General features: G+C 39.7%; 1 protein-coding gene across 3 annotated transcripts in view; it reads right to left on the bottom strand.

The window, feature by feature from the left end:
* The window catches only part of MCTP2 (multiple C2 and transmembrane domain containing 2), a 196,250-nt gene that overhangs the window by 51,507 nt on the left and 122,435 nt on the right, over positions 1 to 22,308 (bottom strand). For all 3 annotated transcript variants that reach the window (XM_088452682.1, XM_088452680.1, XM_088452681.1), the window contains exons 9-14: positions 17,482 to 17,646; positions 14,726 to 14,856; positions 12,383 to 12,569; positions 10,161 to 10,254; positions 5,121 to 5,223; positions 3,120 to 3,222 (exon numbers count right to left, since the gene is read on the bottom strand). In XM_088452682.1, coding sequence (XP_088308808.1) covers positions 3,120 to 3,222; positions 5,121 to 5,223; positions 10,161 to 10,254; positions 12,383 to 12,569; positions 14,726 to 14,856; positions 17,482 to 17,646 — 783 coding nt within the window. The remainder of the gene's footprint in view (positions 1 to 3,119; positions 3,223 to 5,120; positions 5,224 to 10,160; positions 10,255 to 12,382; positions 12,570 to 14,725; positions 14,857 to 17,481; positions 17,647 to 22,308) is intronic.

Raw genomic sequence — 22,308 nt, 5'->3', positions numbered from 1 at the left:
TATATTTAATTGTTACTATTACAATTTTTTATATTTTATTTTTTATTTATGTGTATATTTTTCTGTATATTTTTAATGATTACTTAATAAGATTTTTTTTTGGTACATCTGTTTTATTTTTAATTTCTATTGTCATATTATATTATAATTATATATATGTTGGTGGACCGCAACTAATGGTCAGTATTTATAACATTATTACATATATGAGATATGAATATTTGAGAGGGATATGAGTTTATAATGGTTATTAACATATAATTGAAATAAATTTCCCTCACAATGTCGGTGAGAAATGGAACAGAGGAGGTTAAATAATTCCCAATCATTTGCAACCAATGGGATTTAAAGGTCTTCCTATATTAAGTGAGAGCCAAAGGAGAGGTTATTCAGCTTGAAAAAGACCAGAAGACTGGACAAACTCGTTGCTGTGTGCCTTTGGACTTTTATTTATTCATTGTGAACAAATCATCTATAATTCACCAACTCCTGATGGACTGGTAAATACGGCTTGCATCCACAGCCCCTGTACTAGTGACCAACAGGTGAGGCTGTGAGAGCCTGCTCACTCCCTGTTTACCAGGGATAGCCTTTCACTGGCTCTGTTCACTCCGACACGGATAGTGCTGCACCCACCTGCCGGCATTTGGATATCTGCAAGCGTGCTGCTTGATCAGCCAGGAGCGTTAGTGATTGCGAGTACCAGCAACCGGCTACCCCGGATCCTTGTTTGTGTCACACAGATTAGCCTACGGACGACTCTATTACCGGGCTACAGGACGACAAGGAAAGAGGGATTTTATTTAGTCAGTGTGCTGGTCTCCCGACAAATGAGACCAGTTTACAACTTATTTTGGTTCTTTGCGTTTATTTGATACGGACATATGTCACTGCAACTTTTATTAATATTGCTTCCTCCGGTCAATTACTAAACTAGTTCTTCTCAATTGGCAAACTGTTAGTATAACAACGGGATAGTGCCAAATTGTATTAGTATTGGCACATTGCTACGTTTTAGCTGTGACTGTGAATGTATCTATTTGCCTGAATAATTAAGTATCCAATAGTATCTGATTGTAAATTATATACCAGTTTATATTTAGACACTTTATATAAACATAACTGTTTCTATTTGTTGAGACATATGTCTTTTAGTTTCTATTTTAATAAATATGTAATGAACCTTGATTGCGGTCCATGTTATACGTTTACCTGCGCTTTCACACAAAATTGGTTCTAGTTTAATACCATTGTAACTTAACAAGGTCTATTGAGGAAGGTGGGGAATCACCTAACAGTCATGGCCTCATTTGCTGCACAACACATGTACCTCAAAACCATATAATGCTTTTATTATTGATTTCTGTTTGGAAAAATATGTATTAAAAGTGGATATCGAAGAGAAATTAATAAGGGCGGGTCCCAGGTCTACTAGCACCATGTGTGAGAATTTTTGGGGCTCCCCCACAACCCAGCTATATCCCCTTCCCAAACACACATTGACCCTCCGCAAGAATTATGCCACACAGTACCCCATTCGTATGCCACACAGTACCCCATTCGTATGCCCATTAGGGTCATCCCTGTTGTGCTGGTCTCCAACCTTCTGATCAGAGATATACTTCTGTAGTTGCAGGCAGTGGCCGCACAGCCTTTGGCTCCCTTAAGAGAAGAAACACTTAAGGGTTTTGGGAGCTGGGAGGCGGAGCTCCAGTACTCAGCTTCTGGCGGTAATAGGAGATCCTGCACGACGCATCCTGGAACAGGTACAGCTGTGTACCTGTTCTCAAAAACTTTATGAGAATGTAAGACAACCGGGGCGATCGCCGTCCACTCATCCGACACTGTCCTGCCAGGATCGGTGAAGAGTGATCTGGCTGGCTGCACTGCTCAGACAGCGCCTAACTGCTGTGCAGTCATCGGTCCCGACTATCGCTGGCCACACTACTACTCCTATAGAGTGGCACCCATGATCACCTGCTCCGGTTGATCGGCCCTCAAAACTAGTAATATCCAACAATAGTTAATTATCCTTGTTACCTAGTTGAGCTGCATTATCAGCAGTATTGGGAACATAGTCCTACTGTATACTTTGTTCTTGCATCTGGCATAAAAAGGACGTGTACAGCATAGGCAAACGCAGGGGGGGTTTCCAGGTGCCTGGAAACCCCCCTCCCTAGCCCACACCAATACCACAACAAAAATAGTAATATAATATAATATTACTAATGCTGCATGTTCTTCAATATGAAATAATTAGCACTACCTGTGGATCTTTTAACGTATGTCATCCAGTAATAAATACACTTGTGCATCAACTAGGAGATCTAGAAAACATGCACTGTTAAGGGTGCACTGCTATAGACCATCAATAGGGTCAATTATTAATACCATATAATAGTACACTATCTAGTCCATAACGAAACCAATATGTACATATATGTCCAAGGCAGAGCTAGGTTCTTCTGCTACTCCCCCAGAGACTCCTGGACTTGCTCCCATACTCCCATGGCCTTACCCTACTGCTGCATTTAGTGTGATCACTGATCCTTTATATGCTGGAATTATGAGACACAATACGCTTTGTATGATGCATATTAAAGCTGAATTATGCCCTCTAAAATCAAGAATTTGGAAACCCCCCTCTAAAAATCCTGCGTTTGCCACTGTACAGTAGGTTTAACTGATTCAAACTTGTTTTCAAAAGAAGTTTGCAGATTTCTCTTAAAAAAAAAATATATAGCTTCCTTCAAATGTTGGGGTAGTTTTATCCAATCTTGAAAAACGAAAATTGGAGATAGATAAAAGTACCAACCAATCAGCTTCTAATGTGGGGTACACATCTGACCGACCCAGCGGCCAGCCAGCCAATTTGTAAACATACATATTAACCAATCGGCCACTCAATATGTTTGGCCAGACATCACAACTGGGTGGGCAAATATGCCCACCCCGTTGTGATGTCACTGTTGGCGGTTCCTGCGGGGAGCATAAAGGGTCAATAAATCAGTTGCGCATACACACCAGCAGATGTGCATGATATATTGTTTGGCACTTTATCTCTCCCCAAGATTTGATAAATGTCTCCCTTTGTATCACATCAAAGAGCATTCACTTACAGAGACCAAAGGTATCACAACTTTCCCAAGAAAATCAGGGGGCTTATCTCCATCTTCATCAAACACCGTTACCTCTAGTGCGTCATGAAGATCTTTAATTGGACTGAAATACAAAAAAAAAAAAAGTTAATAAAATTGTTATTTCTTATTTTCTTTTTTAACACAATTCAATGAATAATCTTAACAGTTTACACTTCCTTGTATGTCTATTAAACACTATTGATTTTAAAGAAAGCATGGGAAAATAACCATCTGAAAGTATAAAAGAACAAAGAGTAAAATAATAGCTTGAAGGAGAGGAGAACAACTGAGGCCATCCACTATACACTTGTCACAAAAACCTTAATACTTATACAATACAATAAATATTTAGATGCATTTGCTGAAAACCATAGCTTGACCAGCATACTAGAAAGACATGCAACTCATGTAAACTTGGAACTATCTTCACATAAATATTCAGGTCACAAGTGTTAAAACCTTAAAAAAAAAAAAATTTGAGATGCCCATGTATGAGTGAGAGATAATACAGCTACATACAACATACTGTATCATGCATTCTATTCCAAATAGAAATATATACCGCTTTGAACATTCCCAGTTTATTTTCTGGTATCCAGAACATATTCAGACTGCTGGCTTAAAGGGAATTTATCAAGTGCTTTTACACCCCATCCATTTCATTTCAGTTTTTTTGACACAGGAGAAATTATTCTCTCTGATAAATACAAAACTTGTCAATATAGACCACACACACAACCATTTAAACCCAATTTAGCACAACAAGTCTTGGGTGTCTCAGATCCCACCAGGTGTCAGAAACTGAGAATAGGAGGCTGCCAAAATGTTCAGCTGGAATCTGAAAAGACTCCAACTTTATGGCTGATTTACATATGCAAATTGTCACTTTCCATTCAACAAGGCAGAAAAATAGGTCTTCAAATGCTTCTCTGTGCACTTTGTTTTATTAAAGTTAAAGCATTTTGACCCTTGTACTGTACATATATGAAAGTATCTATATTTACAAATCAGGCAGATTTTCCCTACAAAACAAGAGACTGTACATCTCAAAATAACCCCTGGAAACCAAAGCAAAATAGATTTCATCATTCTCTGCATTTTCAGGAAACACACAGACACGCCAGTGACAGGTGTCTCAAATATGCTAAAGTCGCACTGTGCACAGTAGGTGGTTACTCTGTTGTCACTCTATGCTAATAATCAGATGGTTCTGTAGCATTACCTGCAGCTATTGTACTCATGTACCACAGAGCTGGTGGGTGAACAGCTCTGTCAGTAAGTGGTGACTCCCTGTTGATATAACCTTCTGCTAGAATCAGTGCTTTCCAACATTTTTAATAACAATAAAATAAAAATATATGCAAGAAAACTTTTACACATCTATTCAGGGCATGATCAGTTTGAGCCATTCTAAAAAATAAAACATATGAGCTTGTGGTTTCATACTGTATGTGCTTCTATAGCAGCCACTTGACAGTGATGATTTGTCAGTGTCAGGTGGTAATACAGAGGTCAAACAACACACACATGCACACAATACAAAATATGGTCGACAGCAGACAAAAACATTTAGAAATTTCATGGTTTCAGATTCAATGGCTAAATATGCATCTATACACAGGATCTCGAGCACCTGCATCCCGTACCCATCCCCTAAAGTGGATATTTTCAGTATCCCGACACAGGGCATGCCAGCGCTTAGACACCTGTAAGATCCCGGCATCCCGAAGATGAGTAGCAGGGATGGGGCGGAGGGTTAGCGTTAGGCACTGGGGGTTCTAGGTTCAGGCACCAGGGAGGGAGAGTTAGGGTAGGGAGAGGGGGAGGGTTAGGATACCTACTGACAGGTGTCGATATACAAACCCTGTCGAGATGCCGGCATGGGGATTTTGACCACTTGCACCCCGTACCCATCCCACCTAAAGTAAGGGAGTCGTAGATCGGCAGAAGATCGGAAGATACACAGCGAGGTTTACTCACAATGTGAAGACTTTATTCCATTCTGGGTTGAGGTTTTTGTAAACGGTGTGAGACTGCAATCGATCGTTCCCTACCTCCAAGACGCAGAAAGGATCACTTTTACCTGGCAAATGGGAAAGACTATGTGGTTATACTGAACTGTCACATATGTAGAGCATGGAATGTTGCACACAATCTATAAAGAATTTCACATGAGGAAAACTAAACTCTTCAGACGACAGCTCTCCTCATCTTAGTAGCTGGTGCTCACCGTGGGGGTGCAGAGGGGCCATAAAAAACAGGATGAGTGACACCAAATCACTCATTCAATATATTAGGTGGTCTCTAATCACTGGTACCATAGGTGACCGTCTAGGTTCTCCTATGGTAGTGACTCCCCTGTCCACAATGCTCCCTTCTCAGCTGCTAGTGAAAACAAATGATGGGTGGAAATTAGCGCCATGACCCATGCAGTTGGATAGTATTATTTTTAAGCCCCAAACCTTCCTCACCACGCCGGCTCCCCCTGTAGAAGCCTAATAAGTACATTAAATCATAAAATACTCAAAAAATTACTGTTTTCTTAGCAAAACTATTTTACGGATTTTTTTATTTACTAAAATACAAATAAAATTGAAATATGTTTCAAAATAATAATCCCTAAATACACAGTCACCTTTGTAATATCATAGGACTACTAGCAAGACCACTTACGGTTTACACATTATTTTGCCCCAATTATTTTGAGAAATCAAAATGCAATAAGGCTAAACAATCAAAGCAGTGAGTATCATGGGGAAGCAATATTAAAATAAAACTATCTTCACCTCAGCACCCTTACAGTGTTAAAGAAAAAACACTGAATTTAGGAGAATTTTGTTATATAAATTGTTGTCTCAAATTAGTATTTTACCTGTTACCTCCAGCCAAACCCCTCCTAATCCTTATTTACACAATATGACACATTTATTTTATTCTCATCAATCTACTGCAACATGTTGGTCTTTATGTACTCTGTATGTTTTCTTTACCAGTTATATCCACTTTTTCCATTACAGTCAAACAAATCCTTGTGTGCCATACATTTGCATACACTGACTGTAGCAGAACTCCATCTATCAGGTGAAATACAACATTATCTAGTGAACTGACGTAAAAGAATACAGTCTGGCTGATAAAGTTGTTCTGTTTATGCTTTTGAACCATAGCGCTGTGATCTCCCCATTTGAGGCACTGAAACAGTTAAATATAATACAAAGAGTAGGTCTGGGTACAGATTGTCCTTAAGTGCCACATATTAGCAGTGTTATTTCCTCAACGAAAGTTACACTGGTAATCCATAAACTTTACCAGCCATCATGAAAAACACTATCAGCAAAAAAACATTATCTTGACAGAATAACGGCCTCTTAGGTTTATGGCTCCAGCGCATGACACCTACATTGATTTTTTATTTCTACATATGTTGCACTAGTGGCTTTTTCCCAAATAGCTGAACTGTGGTTAATGATGAAAAAAAAATGTAATGGAAACCGATCGCTTGGGCTCGCCGAATCCAGGTTAAAAATCGTTTCACTGTCATTTGTTTTGAAGGCTCAGTTTTAAGATGGCAAAAGTACTTTATTGATCCCATCAACACGCTCACAAATCGCTCCTGTGCCTTAGTTTTTAAAACCCATTTACAAAATGGGATTTTTCCAAATGCCTTGCAGCTTAAACATCTTTATATTGAACTACAGCACCCCAGATATTAGCACTTCCTTGTATAAAAATGGATTACATGGACTACCCTCTAATAGACATTAAGGTGAATCATATTTAAAGAGCAATTAAAACTGAAATAAGTTATTTTAGAGGGGAGAGAACTGTAGCTACCTTGTTTTTCCCTGAATGTCAGAAATGCGTACTTCTAAATTATTTTTTCAAGTTTCTTATTGCATGCAGGGGTGCCTAAATGAGGTGGGGTAGCCGGACCTCTTGGAGGGGCCCGGGCCAGCTATTGGGGGTCTTCCTTTGCGGTTTGCGGTGCCGCCCACAGTATTTTTCATAATTTTTTTCAAGAGGCCTCCCAAATTTGGCCACGCCCCAATTAGTGCCCAGGCCCCTATACCTATGAAACATTATACTATGTCACAATGAATAAACTGCTCAGTTAGTAGAAAGCTATACCTGTGCAAGGTGTTTTTAGCCACCAAAAGATAGATACTAGGTATAATATAAAAGATCCAACTAGAAATATTTTCCCCAAATTTCATGTTTCTAGGTCCAGGGGTTTGGACAGGGTGTTGATGAGTCAGTGAGTGAGGACATTTGTTTTTATATATTAAGATTGTCAGCTTGAGCATTTACATAACACTGAATCTCCGCCTCTGTGAAAGCATAGCAAAATAAAGTGCAACCACTTTACTTTCGGATTGGGACCCGGCATTCTCAATGTTTGTCGATAGTCAAGAAAAAAATGCAGCTGTCATAAGGTGAGCTCAGGGAGGACAGAAACCTCCCGTGGAGAACAAGGGCTCTCAAACACAAAAAAACTAAAATAAACTGCAGAGCAAGACTCCAGAGATGTAGAACGAATGACCACACCAGGCAAGAGGTAGAACAGGACAAGTGCTTGAGTGAATGAGGAAACCCCTGTACGGAATATGACAGGAGGCCAACGTAGCGGGCTGTCGACTTTATCCCTCACGCCCTCATGAAATGAAATTAAAAAAAAATAAAAAAATTTTATTGTTCTTCTAGCTCAACACTGAGATTTTAGGCGTCTTAATACAAAAAAAAAGTTAAACCAACAATACACGGGAAAAAATAAATCAATGACAGAATGAGTACTTAGCAATAGTACTGGGTCCTGGGAGGGCAGACAGAAAGCATCAGAGTCACTGAGAGTAAGTGGGCACACACTGGTGAGGGGAATAGCGCAGGGAGAAAACAAGACAATGGAGAGAACTATTTTTAAAAGCTTACAATCTACAGAGTTCTGCAGAAAGGTTGAGAGAAAGGACATTTAGGGCCCGGTTCATTGTGTAGTACAAGCAACATTAAGGGGTCAATCCTATTCCGTGCGAAGGGTGCGATGTGCCGTTGCAACGGCGTTAAAACGGTGGCAACGAACCGGCACATTGCACCCTTCGCAGCCTGACTCGACCCTGAATTTGCCAAACTTTGTCGTTGCCCTATGGGGCTGAGAGTAAAATTTGGCGTATCCGGGCCGCCATTGACGCGATGACTCGCACTGGCGAGATCATCGCACAGAATAGGATTGACCTCTAAGTGCATATTATCGTTAACAGATGTGTCCTCAAACTACAACCCTTCTCGGGAATGCTGCCAGCTCCCATGTGACTTAGCTTGCATGAGCGTCTTTTCCACCTGAAAATGCATCATAGTTGCACATGGATGTGTCAAACGGCTTCACGGACTGCACTGATTAAGTTGATATGTGACACTTGTATATCTGAGTGCGACTGAGTCTAGATCTGTATGCCAAGTGCCACGTTCCACGCTAAGTTCGGTATACAGAATCATTCACAAACCGAAATAGAACCTCAGACCAAGCCGAGTTGCACGGGACATGGTGGCTCACTCGTGCCAGACATCTCACACCCTATGGCGTTTTGTGGCTAGGTGTATTAGGGCACATCTGTAGTTTCAGAAATCCAGTTTCGCAATAAGAGACCAGGGATCTCAGTATAAAACAATATTACAAAAGTGGATTTTACACCAATTTTTAATTGATTTGTTTTCTTTTCCTGGCAACACACAACCAGCTATACCTATAACATGCTGTATCACCAAACCATAGAGAGAAGGCACATTGCCCACAAGTACATACCTTTCTGTTACCCTGTTATAATCTATATAGCTTTGAGCAGCCCAGAGAATTAGACAGAAACACAAACTGAAATTGGGGAAAAAAAAAAAACTTAAAAAGTTCCCCATTTAATATTTTTTTATTTACCGGTACTCGGATACATTTGTAAGACACAATTACCTGTATTAGACAAAGTTAACATTTAAAAATTAATTCTACAAAATTAACCTAAAATCCAGAGGAAAAAAAAAACTAAAAACTTTTTCAGCTTTGAGGGAGTTAACAACCAAAAGGATCACTAAAAATACAAAAAGGTTGATTATAAACAATAAAAAAAAAAGAAAAGAAAAAAAAAATATGAAACACAGCAGAAAATAAGACCAGCTCACCCTGCAATTTTGTTTTCTGAACACTGCTTTTGGTCAGCGAACAAATGCAATCTGTGCAAATAGCATGCACATGTATAAAAACTAGTCAATGAGGCAGAAAAGTCATTTCACATTGACAAAACGATTATCTCCAGCATCAAAAACTCTATACTGTGGTTCAAATCCAACCTGCTCATGTTCTGGTGGTGGATGAATGAGTGTTCAATTCACACTCAACAAATGAAATAAGGATGAGCTTATAGCTTACACATACTGTTCTGAAAAAAAAATAAAAAAATAAAATAATCTGGGAACTGTGCAGTGTCACTGCCGCTACCAAAGTAGGACATCTACATAAAAAATTTACCTCTACATTGCATTTGGCTAAGCGAAAAAATTATTCACCTCTCCAACAATTAGAGTAAACACATTACACCATAAAATTCATCACTCACAGCCAGGACTGTTCCTGTAACGCAACACCAGGGACACATTGGAAACAGTGCAGCAGTAGTTGGCTGCATTCTATAAATGTTGCATACTATGATAGACTCATGAGCGTAATATTTCATGTGGACCTGTTGAAATACCGGTTATTAAAAATGGAAAACTAAAAATACATGGAACCATTATCCTCTAGGAAAATCTTAAAAGTTTTATTTCAGGCATTGGTAAGATGCTTATCTTGAATGACAGGATACAGGAAAAAAAAAAAAGAGAGGGACACAACAAAAATTTGCCCTCTTGTATTTTTTTATAGTCCTGGAATCCAACCAGTGCACCCAATACAAAATACTAATGTTACCTGGAACTTTGCAGCAGATGTGCAGGAGCTCATTAATACCACACTACAGAAAGATGTGCCGAGAGCTGAAGTACCTGAAAAATCTGCAGCGAGGAGATATTCTGCTTTTAATACTTTGACTTGCAAGAAGCCAATATCTTTCATGTTCCGGAAAGAGTTTTTCAAGCACTGCAGAAGTAAAAGGAAAAAAAACACAATATAATATAGAATAGGCAAACTTTCAGAATTGGGTTCTATTAAGGAAAATTCAGATGCAAAACTTTATCGATCCAACACTCATTGGTTCATGTGGGCTGATTAAGGGGCGGTTGTAGTATGTTTACTCTTAACATTTTTAAAGATTACCAAAAACAAAGCATTATGATGGTTTGTATTGTAATATGATACAAATGCTACATCTTTTGGTGTAGAATAAAATAGATGACATTATAAATCAATTAAACTTATTGGAAAATAAGGATGTCTCTAAACAAGTGATGATTTCATAGTGAATCTTATATTTGTTTAAAATTTGTTGGTCTGCTTGTTTGTTTGTCTGTCTGGTAATGCATTCAGACACCCCTGCACAGATTGGGATGAAACCAACGTGTGGTGGTCCAGCTGGATCATTGGCAGATTCTAGGGGGTGTTAGGGTCCTGGTCAGACCTCCCGTTGGTGTACACTGGGCAGAACTTTGACCCGGGGAGCCTATTCTGAGCCTTCCCCTGGATGGATTTGGACAAAAACTTCAGAGTGCCAACATTGGACCCTAGAAGACATACTAGGACCTCCCGTTGGTGTACGCTGGGCAGAACTTTGGCCTGGGGATGCTGGGGAGAACTTTGTCCTGGGGAGCATGTTCTGGGCCTTCCACTGGATGGATTTGGATGACATCACATAATAAAACTTAATAACTTGAAGAATTACACCTAGGCAATGTCGGGCACTTCAGGTAGTAAATATATATAATATATGCGCGATATGTTAAAAACGACTCCACATTTCTCCAAGAGATGTTGCATGTTTCAATGGTGGATTTGATCATAAGTATTACAAATCTTACCCTTACCATAGAGCATAATTAATTGACTGTCACCATCCCAGTTCTATTGCTAGACTAAAAGGCCCCAAAATACAGTGCAGAATGGACTAGCCAAACCACACTCAAAATGTTATAGTCAAAACTTATTCAATATTGAACCCCCCTCCTCCATTATCTGTAGAAAATTATTTGTATTAAAATAGGTTATTTTAGCCTACACCATTATTGGTTCATTATCTTTATGGTAGTGACCAGCAATGCCATCAGCAAATGACCAAGCAAGCTGAAATAACAACACCCAGGTACTGTTGAATTCTGAAGAAAAACATGGTGGAGTCTGGACCAACTATTTTCCAATCACCACTGTTATATGGTTGACTGTAGAAGACCACACTACAAGATGTAAAACAGGAATAGGCCCTCCAGATGCTGAAAATCTAAACATGGTCCGTGCAGGGCCATCTTGCTCCGGCTGCTGGCAGCAAGATGAGATAAAGAAGCCAGAATAGTCAGGGGCAGTTTAGTCCCCAGATAGCTGCTCTGTAACATAATTATTCATGTTATAAATCATAGGAAAGGACTAGAGCATCCAGTGTCCAGATATCTTGACCTCCCCTGAACAATGCACCAAAGGAGGAGGAGTGTGTATAGTTTGCTTTCCCTGATTCCTTTGCAGGCTCGGATGTAGAGGTAAGTGTGACACATGTGAAAAGGCCTGATGGGCAGGTGGTGTGGTCTGCGGAGCACGTAAGGGGCATGTGGTGAGGTCTGCGAAACATGTAAGGGCCATGTGGTGAGGTCTGCGAAACATGTAAGGGCCATGTGGTGAGGTCTGCGGAGCATGTAAGGGGCATGTGGTGAGGTCTGGGGTGCATGTAAAGGGCACATCGGGAGGTCTAAGGGGAATGTGGGGCAGTCTAAGGTGCATGGAAGAGGCATGAGGTGCATTTATTGGGAGGTCTGATAAACCTGTAAGGGGCATGTGGGGAGGTTTGATGAACATGAGGGGAGGTCTGACAATTGATAAATGTACCACCATATAAAGAAAAGAAAAGGAAAACACAAGTAGAAAATACAAACATATTGATAGTTTTGTAAATTGTTCTATTTTTAATGTACTGTATGTCTGTCAGCATGTATGCATATGTTTTATATTGTATATGCACACTCATATAAAAGATAACCTTGGCCCTTTTGCGATAACTTATACATATTTTTGGCTCTTGGACTTGGAAATTTATCTACAGTAACATTTAGTCAAAAACTGTTCTTACGTATCTCTCTTTAATCTGCTCCTTCTCCCCTGTGTCTGCCAGCGGACACATTAAGAGGTCAGAAATGGATACGCCTGTGCAGGGGGTGAGAGCAATCATCAGGTGTATGGAGCCTTGGTTATTCTCCAGAGGCACTTCTAGGCGATTGATCTGCTCACTGGGTAATCCAGCAATATCTACTTTACACCTAAATAAAAAGGACATTGTATGATTTACAATAAAGATTCTGAACTTGTATACTGTATGACAATGGATCAAACCCCGAAATGTTTCTAATGGAACACTAAGTATACGTACCCTACATCCAGCTTGGCAGACTACATTAAACTGCTTAGTATATACAAGCAATGACAGCTCCACTGGATAGCTCTCCAAGTGTCATTTTGTGTATTTAGACTATAAGGGGTATATTTACTAAAGTGAGAGCTTTTAGAAGTGGAGATGTTGCCCATAGCAACCAATCAGATTCTAGCTATTAGCCTCTAGATGGTGCTAGTTAAATGTTAAGTAGAATCTGATTGGTTGCTATGGGCAACATCTCCACTTCTAAAAACTCTCACTTTAGTAAATATACCCCTAAGGCTGAGAACAGTGGCTGCAAAGTGACATCAAACAGACTGGACGTTGCCCAATATCTTTTAAACCTTTACTTCAGTTAAATCATAAATGGTGAAGCATTCTATATGGATCTACTACTTTTTTAAAAAGGTGAAGAAACAAGGCAACCATCTTATCGAAGTTAGTTATGTAATTTTTATATTAATATGCAACTTCAAAATGTTATTACAGTTTACAAACCACAAACGAATCTCTGCAAAGAATGCACCTATCTATCCATCACACTATATAGTTCAACAGGAATACTTTCCCTTAAGCAACACTATCGTATACATAATGAGAGTCTGTAGTCCTGTATTTTCTTTTCTGCTATGAAGACATCTAATCAATACAACAAAATCATACCTAGAAAGTCTACGAATACCATCTGTGAACGCATTCCATAGTTTCTCTGCTCTTACCGTAAAGAACCCCCTCCCAGCTGCGGATTACCTGACATTCCCAACCACGAGGGGTGTTATCTGATGTCCAGGCTTCCAGATATTGTGTATGGACAACAGATGTATTTATATAGTGTGATCATATCCTTAAAATCTCTCTCCAACTGTGCAAATAAACGTTGATTCACAATTTCCTTCCAACATGAAGCCTTCCATACACCTTATTAATGTAGTGGCCCTTCTCTGCACTCACAAACATTTCAGTTATACTTTTTGTGAACTGGTGCCCAAAACCATTCTAAATATTCAAGATGGAATCTTATTGGCACTTCATAAATGTATAAAATACTTTCCTCTCGGTCAACCCTTTTATCAATGTAAGCTGTTGCCAAGTCTATGATGAAGCATAGCTAAATTTTTCTCTATTTATTTATTTAACATTGTCCCATTTAATATGTCAATTACAGAAATTGTAGGCAATTGCAGAGATTTATCTACCCTAAATACCATTTTGCGGAACGATATCCCAGTTTGTCTTGGACCCGCTGTAAGGGTGACCTTTTTTTATATAAATAAATACATCCACAATAAACAGTACTCTAAAACAATCCCTAATAATTGTAACGACAATAAAATACAGTCAAAATGGTTTGAGATGAGCGGTTCAGTTCTACAAGGTTCTTTACACCAAATTTAGTGCATGTTCAGATTATTAAACTTATTGGCTATTCAACACACGTACCAATAGGATTCGGTTTTCAGATCTGAATGTAACCAAGCCAAAACTGAACCACTCATCTTTAGTTATTATGTATATATGCAATTTATTTTTCATGTCTGCACCATTTTACCCAATGTATGGCACTGCGGAGACTTTGGGCCATCATATAAATTAAGACACTATAAGGATTTGATCTTTCAGCTAGTTTTCAAACTAGAAAACCATATATTCTTCAAATCAGTAGACTTCATGTTAACTAAAAGGTGTATCTTGACTTTTTTTTTTTTGCAACATTTAAGAAAAAAGTGTAAAAGTTTTATTCAATGCAAGGGTGGGTTTTAAAATGGTAGACTCTGACGTGACACTTCCGCAGTGAGCCTCTACAGCTTTTCAAAATAAAATCGCCCCCCAACCTAGAAACACTTGCGCCTTGAGCTCCGCTGGGCAGATCATCCCAGGTGTTTTGTAGTGTGCATGACATGTACTTTGTATGTAGGGTCCACTGGGAAATAACAGGTTAGGGCGTTTTTACCTGCAAGCACCAACCGATTTACATATACATGAGACACAGATTTCTTTGAAGGCGTTGCTCTTCACAAAGATAGAAATTAAAAAATCACTTACATCCCCAGCAGCTCATCGTGCTTGCGGCTGTCTTTTCCCCACACTTCCATCTCCAATATTAACATCCTGTCATGGAAGTAGTGAAAATCAAAACGCTCTCTCCACTGAGGATTTGCTCGCTTACATAGTGTCTAGAAAAAAGGGCATTTTAACATTTAAAAAATATTATTACAATTCAGTTTAGAACATGAAGAGCTGCTGATGACGCAAATATGATATTCATCTTTAACAACTGAATGACTAACGAGTTCAGGCAAGAGTGCACTATAAGAAAATAGAAGACATAACAAACATACCAGTATTAATGCAAAATCAGGGTAACTTCAGATGCGGAATTACCCTGACGAAGATTCAGGGAACCCAGAATCTTAGGTTGGTATGTTCATTTCTTACACATGTGCAACTAAACCATTGAGCCTGCAACATTTATTACATGGCACATAAAATGTGGTCATTCTAATAAAAGATCTGGACATTTATTAAAAAATTTTTTTTACATTTATTTTATATATAGGATATACATTTGAACAAGACAGTTGATCTATCAGTGTTGAGCAACAGGCAGTTCTGGGCACTAAGTCATGCCAAAGGCATAATTAGGATATGATATAAAATGATATATAAATGTAATCATGATTACTCCAAAAGATATGAGTACCTGTGAAATCCATGAGTGTAAGTGAACCTGGCGTTTCTATATCTTTCTGTTAATACAGAGGGTCATTGTTGTCTCACTAGCAAGGAGTCTGTCACATACTACGTTTTATTGTACCACCATGATAAAATATTTCAAGAATTTGACTATTTACTAGAAACGACCAATGGGGTCACCCCATGGGCATTTAGGAAAGTCATATAGAATAATATATCAAACCACTATCTTTTATAATCCATGTTTAAGGAGATATTTGTAATTAGAAAGAGCCACATCAAATGGGTCATCCCTAAACACCAACTTGATAGGGAACATAGAGAAATAATGCATCTTCCTAACAATTCCATGTTTCATAATGAAATTCCCTATCCATGTGTACTCTGTGTACTGGATGTAATATAGATCTACTACTGTATGTTCCGTAAAAAAAAAATTTCCTTATTAAAGAATGTCTGACTAGAAGTGGTTTTAAACATGAGGTAATAACAGGAATATTATATAGATTAGTCTATCACACTCTTCTATCATTGATCTCAAACCGAGGGGTGGTTAGGGCAAGTAATAAATGTTTAAAATGCAAACATTAGATTTGAAAATCGCCAGTTGATTTTACTGATGAATCGTCCAATCCTTCTAGCTTTCTCCAGATGGCAGAATTCATGGGAGTAATTCAATTACTGGAGATGTGCTGCCCAGCATTGCCTGGCTGTGCACAAATCAGCTAATTACGGTAGCCCCAACAATGCAAGTTTTCATGAGCACCGCTAAGGGGTGTGACACACAACTTGTTATGTGGATGGACGTGAAATGTCATTCCGCAACATCAAATCACATCCATCATGATGAATTGCATTCCACCACTAGGAGTGTACTAGGACTGTTTTTAAGGAAAATGGTTTTGTATGTACATTAATGTATGTCATCTTTTTTTCCTTTTTTATGCAATGAGCAGTGTGAATCTTTGTCATAGAATCAATAGGTCAGAAAAGCTAGGTATTCATAAATGCTACATATATACAGGCAGGAGATTGTGTGGATGACAGATTCTCTGATAAATTTATGTTGTGATTGTATTTTGTGATATGCTTTAGAATGTAAGCTCTTACGAGCAGGGCCCTCTACCCTCTTGTGCTTCTCCTTACTTTACTTTCATGTACTTCTTACTCCCCACTAGGGCACCTAACACTTGGTTGCTTATGCTCTGTTGCTTATCTGAATGTTATGGTCGCTAATGTAGCAATATCTATTATCCATGTCCTATATTGTATTGTACTGTAAGTCACTGGTCAACCTATTTGTTTATGTACTTTGTAAGGCACTGCAGAACACTTGTGGTGCCATATAAATAAATGATAATAATAATAATAATAATCATAATAATAATATGCCAGTGAGTAACTGAAAATGTCATACAAAGTGTCAGCTCTTGAACCAAATTACATGGTGGTAAAACTGATTGCTAGATATTGAGTGAGAGACATATTTGAGGGGTTGGGTATGGGTTCCCGGCGGTTAGGATACCACCGGTCAGAATAACGACAGCGGATTCCCAGAAGTCAGACTTCCGTAGGTAAGTACTCCTAACGCTGTACCCCTCCCCGGTGCCTGAACCTAACCTCCTCGTCCCCACATCCTAAACTGAACCCTCCCCTCACCCCCGATACTTACCTTCGGGATGCTGGCGGTCAGGATTCCGGCACCGGTATTTAGACAGTCAACATCCCGCACGCCGGGATACTGACTACATCCCATATTTTAGGTATTTTAGTCATTTTTAGACAGATCAGGTCTAAAAGTTCAGTGTTAACGAACCCTTTGTCAAGTTACTGATGAGAAAGTACTAGCATGTTAAGCTTGTATTGATAGAATAGATCATATAGATATAATGGTTGTACTACAGCTATAATGAGGTCTGTACAATGTAATTTCTCTGCAGATCTAGTACCTGTATGTGTAGTCACATTGTAAATATCCTATTTCCCACTACTGTCAAATACAGTACAATGAGGTATACACGTGGCCATATTAGCACTTTAAGAAGAAATTGCAAAAAAAAAAAAAGTTTATAGATTTTATAAAGAATATTAGGTTTAAAACTTACCTTACTTCTGTACTTTTGATCACCGAGCCTGAACCTTACAAAGGAGTCTAAGGCACCTGCATCGGGGAGGTTAATCCCTTCCAGCAAAGTGATGCTGACTGTTCCATTCCAGAGCTGGCTCTTTTTTAGGGACTCTGATAACTGCAGGGTCTGCATGGAGGTTGCCTGAAGAAAGCAAAAATTCCATAACACCAATATTATAACAATTAATGTCATTTATAAACAATAGCATCAATAAACTACATTAAATTTAATAATCGTATGTTTAAAGTATAATGTTGTGCTAGTCGGCAAGTATGTATAGTTGTATTAGACACAAAGAGCTGGGAATCCAAAACGCTTGAATAATAAATATAAAATATTATGAACAGTGAAATAAGTCTACAGTTGGGCCTGACCGGCACTTTTGACAAAGGCTCTAAAGTTCCCCCTACACTAGAACCAGTAGTTGGTGAAAATTAAACATATTTAATTATCCAAACTAGTTGGAACAACTGCGTTTGGCCGTTTTTCAGCGTGTGGGAGCAAGTGGCTGATTATCATTTGCTCCCACACTCTAGACTATTATCATTTCAACCTGCCAACTAGTTGGCTGGTTGGAACAATATCGTTCTAGTGTGTGGCCAGCTTAATTCCAAATCCTGTTGCTAAGCCTGATCACCAATTATAAACACTCACAATTCAGCAACGTACACCTTAAGATCTTTAAGCTTGCACAGCAATACCCGCACTTACTGTATACTGCAATTCTAATGTGGATTGTATATATGGTAAGCCACCTGCTGCAAATGTACTTTCTCTCTGCATAGTATTAAGTTTGTTAGGGAAGTTCTTGACCCATTACATCTCAGAATGCATGAAATGTTAAATCGATAACTGCTGCAGACTGCTGCTCATATACAACAGTAGCTGTTTACGGAATCGGTATGTAAAGTCGACTGTCGGGATACCTCATGTCAAAATACCGACAGCGGCATCCCGATGATTGGTATCCCAACAGGGGTCGGATAAGTATACTTGCCCTCCCTCCTTCTCCCCCTAACCCTCCCTTCTTGTAGCCTAACCCTCTCCGTTAGGTTTAGGCATTAAGTCTCCACCTTTTGCTAACCCCGCTATGCTAAGGGCGCCCCGGACTTGCCTCGTTCGGGCTGGCTTCCTTCTGTGTTCCGGTGTTGGGATTAAGATCGGCATTGGTATTCCGATGCCTATCTTAAGTCCCGTGTCGGATTTTCAGCGTTGGGATTGAGACCGGCGGCATCGTGGCTGCCGGTCTCAAAACTACATCCCCCTGTGTACACACTGTGTAGCTGTATTTGGCAACAGGGATCAAGTTGGCTATCTAATGGATACTAGAGGGAGATCCAGTCAGAAGGTAAACAGTCAGCATGTTGATATTGACTTTAGGTCGACATTCAATGTGTGGACATTGAAAAACGCTGATATTGTCGTAATTTAATAAGTGACACCAAAATGTTAGCAAACAGTTTTTTGTTTATTTTTAGGGTTAGGGCTGGGCTAAAATAAACAAAACCTATATGTCAACATTCTGGTGTCGATATTATGAACATGTTAATGCTTGAACCATTTTGACATTTATTTGAATCCTGAGGAAGGATTTTGGCCAAAACAGGATGAAGGGGCGACCGAGAAGGAACCTCTGAGGACTGACTGTTAAGGATCCTGCCAGGACTGTAAACTGCAGGTGTCCAGGACTCTGGTATCCCTATCCATATTTACCATCTTTGATACAAGGCAGCAGATCCGTAGGTGCGCCATTATATGTGGTTACATGCTGTATATGTTCTTTTAAATGTGAGTGTAATGTATTAATAAATGTCACAGTTGTACCTAAGATAATGTACAATCACTCTTTTCTTTTAGTCGAATATAATATTTTGGAGGAATAATGAAGTAATACCTATTGATGGTTCACTATTTGGAATCCTATTTGTGAACACATCTAAACTAAGGACATTGACTGCCAAGTTTCTCATTAAAGACGACGACTGATGCTTCAAAAACTACAGGTGTTGGATTCCACAGACAAGCTGCACGTTGTGTGAACACTGAGTTTTTACTTTTATTTCTTGTATGTATTATAAGCGCCTTATAGTTAATTATTATCACCGTCATTTTAAATGCTTTCTGGAGGTTGCTAATTTCCTTTTTTGTGCAAAGGGAAAAAGTCAAATTCTACTGTATTTTTTGAATGTCGACACTGCTTGTCAACCTAAAGTACATGTCGACATTCTGAACATCTCCTTTTATACCACAGCTACTAGGGGGAATCTTCTCCTCCTGCATACAGTAGTCCATTGAAACTGTACTCTGAATTAAGTAATGACAGGCGATCAATATTTTGGGGGGGGGGGGTGGTGTTTGTCTGTACTTCTTTATATAATGAATAGTTCAGTGGTACAAATGCATCTGTTTATTAACAATGATGGATGTGTTTGCTAAACAGCAAGTTTCATTCTCAGAATTAAAAACAAACACAAAAAAAAACATTTCCAGTATTTCAAATATGAAGTTTACTAAAGCAAGTAAAAATATTAATACAACTTAATTCTCCATTTGTAAAAAGTGGCCAGTTATCGTTTCGCTACTTGCCTGATAGGCGAGATAAATTAGGAGTAAAGAGTCACAGAACGTGCCCTTGTTGTCTACATTCTCCCCCTTTTCTGTAAACTCTCAGCAATGTGATTGGGAGTATTGTCCAACACAGATCAAAGACGCATCCTACAGTCTGGCAGCTGCTGCTGCTGCAGCGAAATGGCAGCTCGTCTATGAAATATGTCCTAAAATAATTTTGTGGCTTGGTATGTCCTTATTGCTAACTGAATGTTTATCTTGGAAGTGCTTCTATCTGAGTTGTCCATAAAGCAGCTCCACTTAGCTGTACGAGCCTTATGAAAATGGAATCTAATGCTGGCTATTAAAAGGGGACTGGAGATTACTTCCATATGGCAGAACAGCATGGGAGTGGAGGGGTAGGGCCTACAGCAGGCTGTACTTGGCTGAGCTCGGCATCTATCCATGGACACTCATTGCATTACACCAGAACATCTGGATTACTGCTTGTAATGTCCCTGGGAAACATCCACTTCCCATCAAAGGCTTTATCTTTCTCTGTCGTACTTTGAACATTTCAGCATTTAACGCAGTCATGTTTGAAGTGATGCTCTCCATGTTATTTTTTTTCCCTTCCCCCATCTGCTGCTTTTGTCCACTTTCCCAAAGACACCCATACCTGACCTATTTTGCAAATATAACATTTTAGAACAGTGCTATCGTAACCCTTTTACTGCCACTAGGATGTGCAAAGCATTGAAAGAACAGTTTATATAGTTTATTACACTTTCTGTGTTATAAACTGGATGATCAGGAGGAGATCTGGAAAAACTGTTTGTTCTGTACATATGCACTTAGTGCACACGTCAGCAGAGTCATTCAGAGCTGTACGACCTGCACCAAACACTTGTGATAGAGGGCAGGTGTGGATACATAAGGTAAGGATTCAGGTAAAGCAGAACATTGCGCATTCTTACAGCTAACATATACACGATCAGCCACAACAATAAAAATAAAACTACTGACAGGTGAAGTGAACAACATTGATTTTCTCGTCACAATGGCACCTGTCAGTAGTCTGGGATATTTTAGGCAGCAAGTAAATAGCCATTTCTTGTTTTTGATGTGCTCGAAGCAAAAAAAATGGGCAAGTGTAAGGATCTGAGCGACTTCGACAAGGGCGAAATTGTCATGGCTAGACGACTGGGTCAGAGCATCTAGAAAACAGCAGGTCTTGTGGGGTGTTTCCAGTGGGATACGTTCAGCATCACCGGTGAAAATTCCGGCTCCGGCATCCCGACCATCGGGATAACAACGGCAACTAGCGGAGTTGGGGGGGAAAGTCCAGTTTAGGTACTAAGGGGGAAGGGTTAAGTTTAGAGATGGGGGGAGGTTAGGTTTAGGCACTAGGGTGGGGGGTAGGGTCAGGCACCAGGGAGGGAGGGTTAGGGTAGGGAGCGGGGGATGGTTAGCATACCGACCAACAAGTGTCGGTCTGCTGCTAACCCTGTCGAAATGCCGCCGTCGGGATTCTGATCGCCGGGATACAGAGTGCCAGCATCCCATACACAACCAGTTTCTGGTATGTATTGGCTAGAATCTACAAAAAGTTGTCCAAGGAAGAACAACCAGTGACACAGCGACCGGGTCAAGGGCGCCCAAGACTCACTGATGCACATGGGGAGTGAAGGCTAGCCCATCGGTTCCGATCCCACAAGAGCTACTGTAGCACAAATTGCTAAAAAGGTTAATGCTGGCTATGATAGAAAGGTATCAGAACACACAGTGCATCACAACCATCTGCGTATGAGGCTACATAGCCGCAGATCGGTCGGAGTGTCCATATTGACCACTGTTCACCCCCGAAAGCGGCTACAATGTGCACGTAAGCATCTGAACTGAATCAGAGCAATGGAAGAAGGTGGCATGGTCTGAAGAGCATTTTTTTTTTTTTTTGCATCATGTGTACGGCAGGGTGTGTGCAATTTGTAACTGCATGCGAAATGCTACATTACAGTGTCACAGCCGCCGACACTGTAACGTAGAATTTAGCATGTAGATACACCCGCAGTCGCACAGAATACAGGCATGCCGCATATCATTTTAATTCAGCTGAAGCTGCTTGTGCGTTACATTCGCATCGATTTGCGAAGAAGGCGCATTTGAAGGTAAAGCGTTGCACGAAAAGACGCTCGACGCTACCAAGTCACACAGCGCTCATACGTTATGTATAACGCGTCTTGTAGCGCACAAAGG

Source organism: Taudactylus pleione, unplaced genomic scaffold, assembly GCF_031769625.1.
Source record: "Taudactylus pleione unplaced genomic scaffold, aTauple2 ptg000556l, whole genome shotgun sequence".
NCBI lineage: Eukaryota > Metazoa > Chordata > Amphibia > Anura > Myobatrachidae > Taudactylus > Taudactylus pleione.
This window is presented reverse-complemented; position numbering and strand designations above follow the sequence as displayed.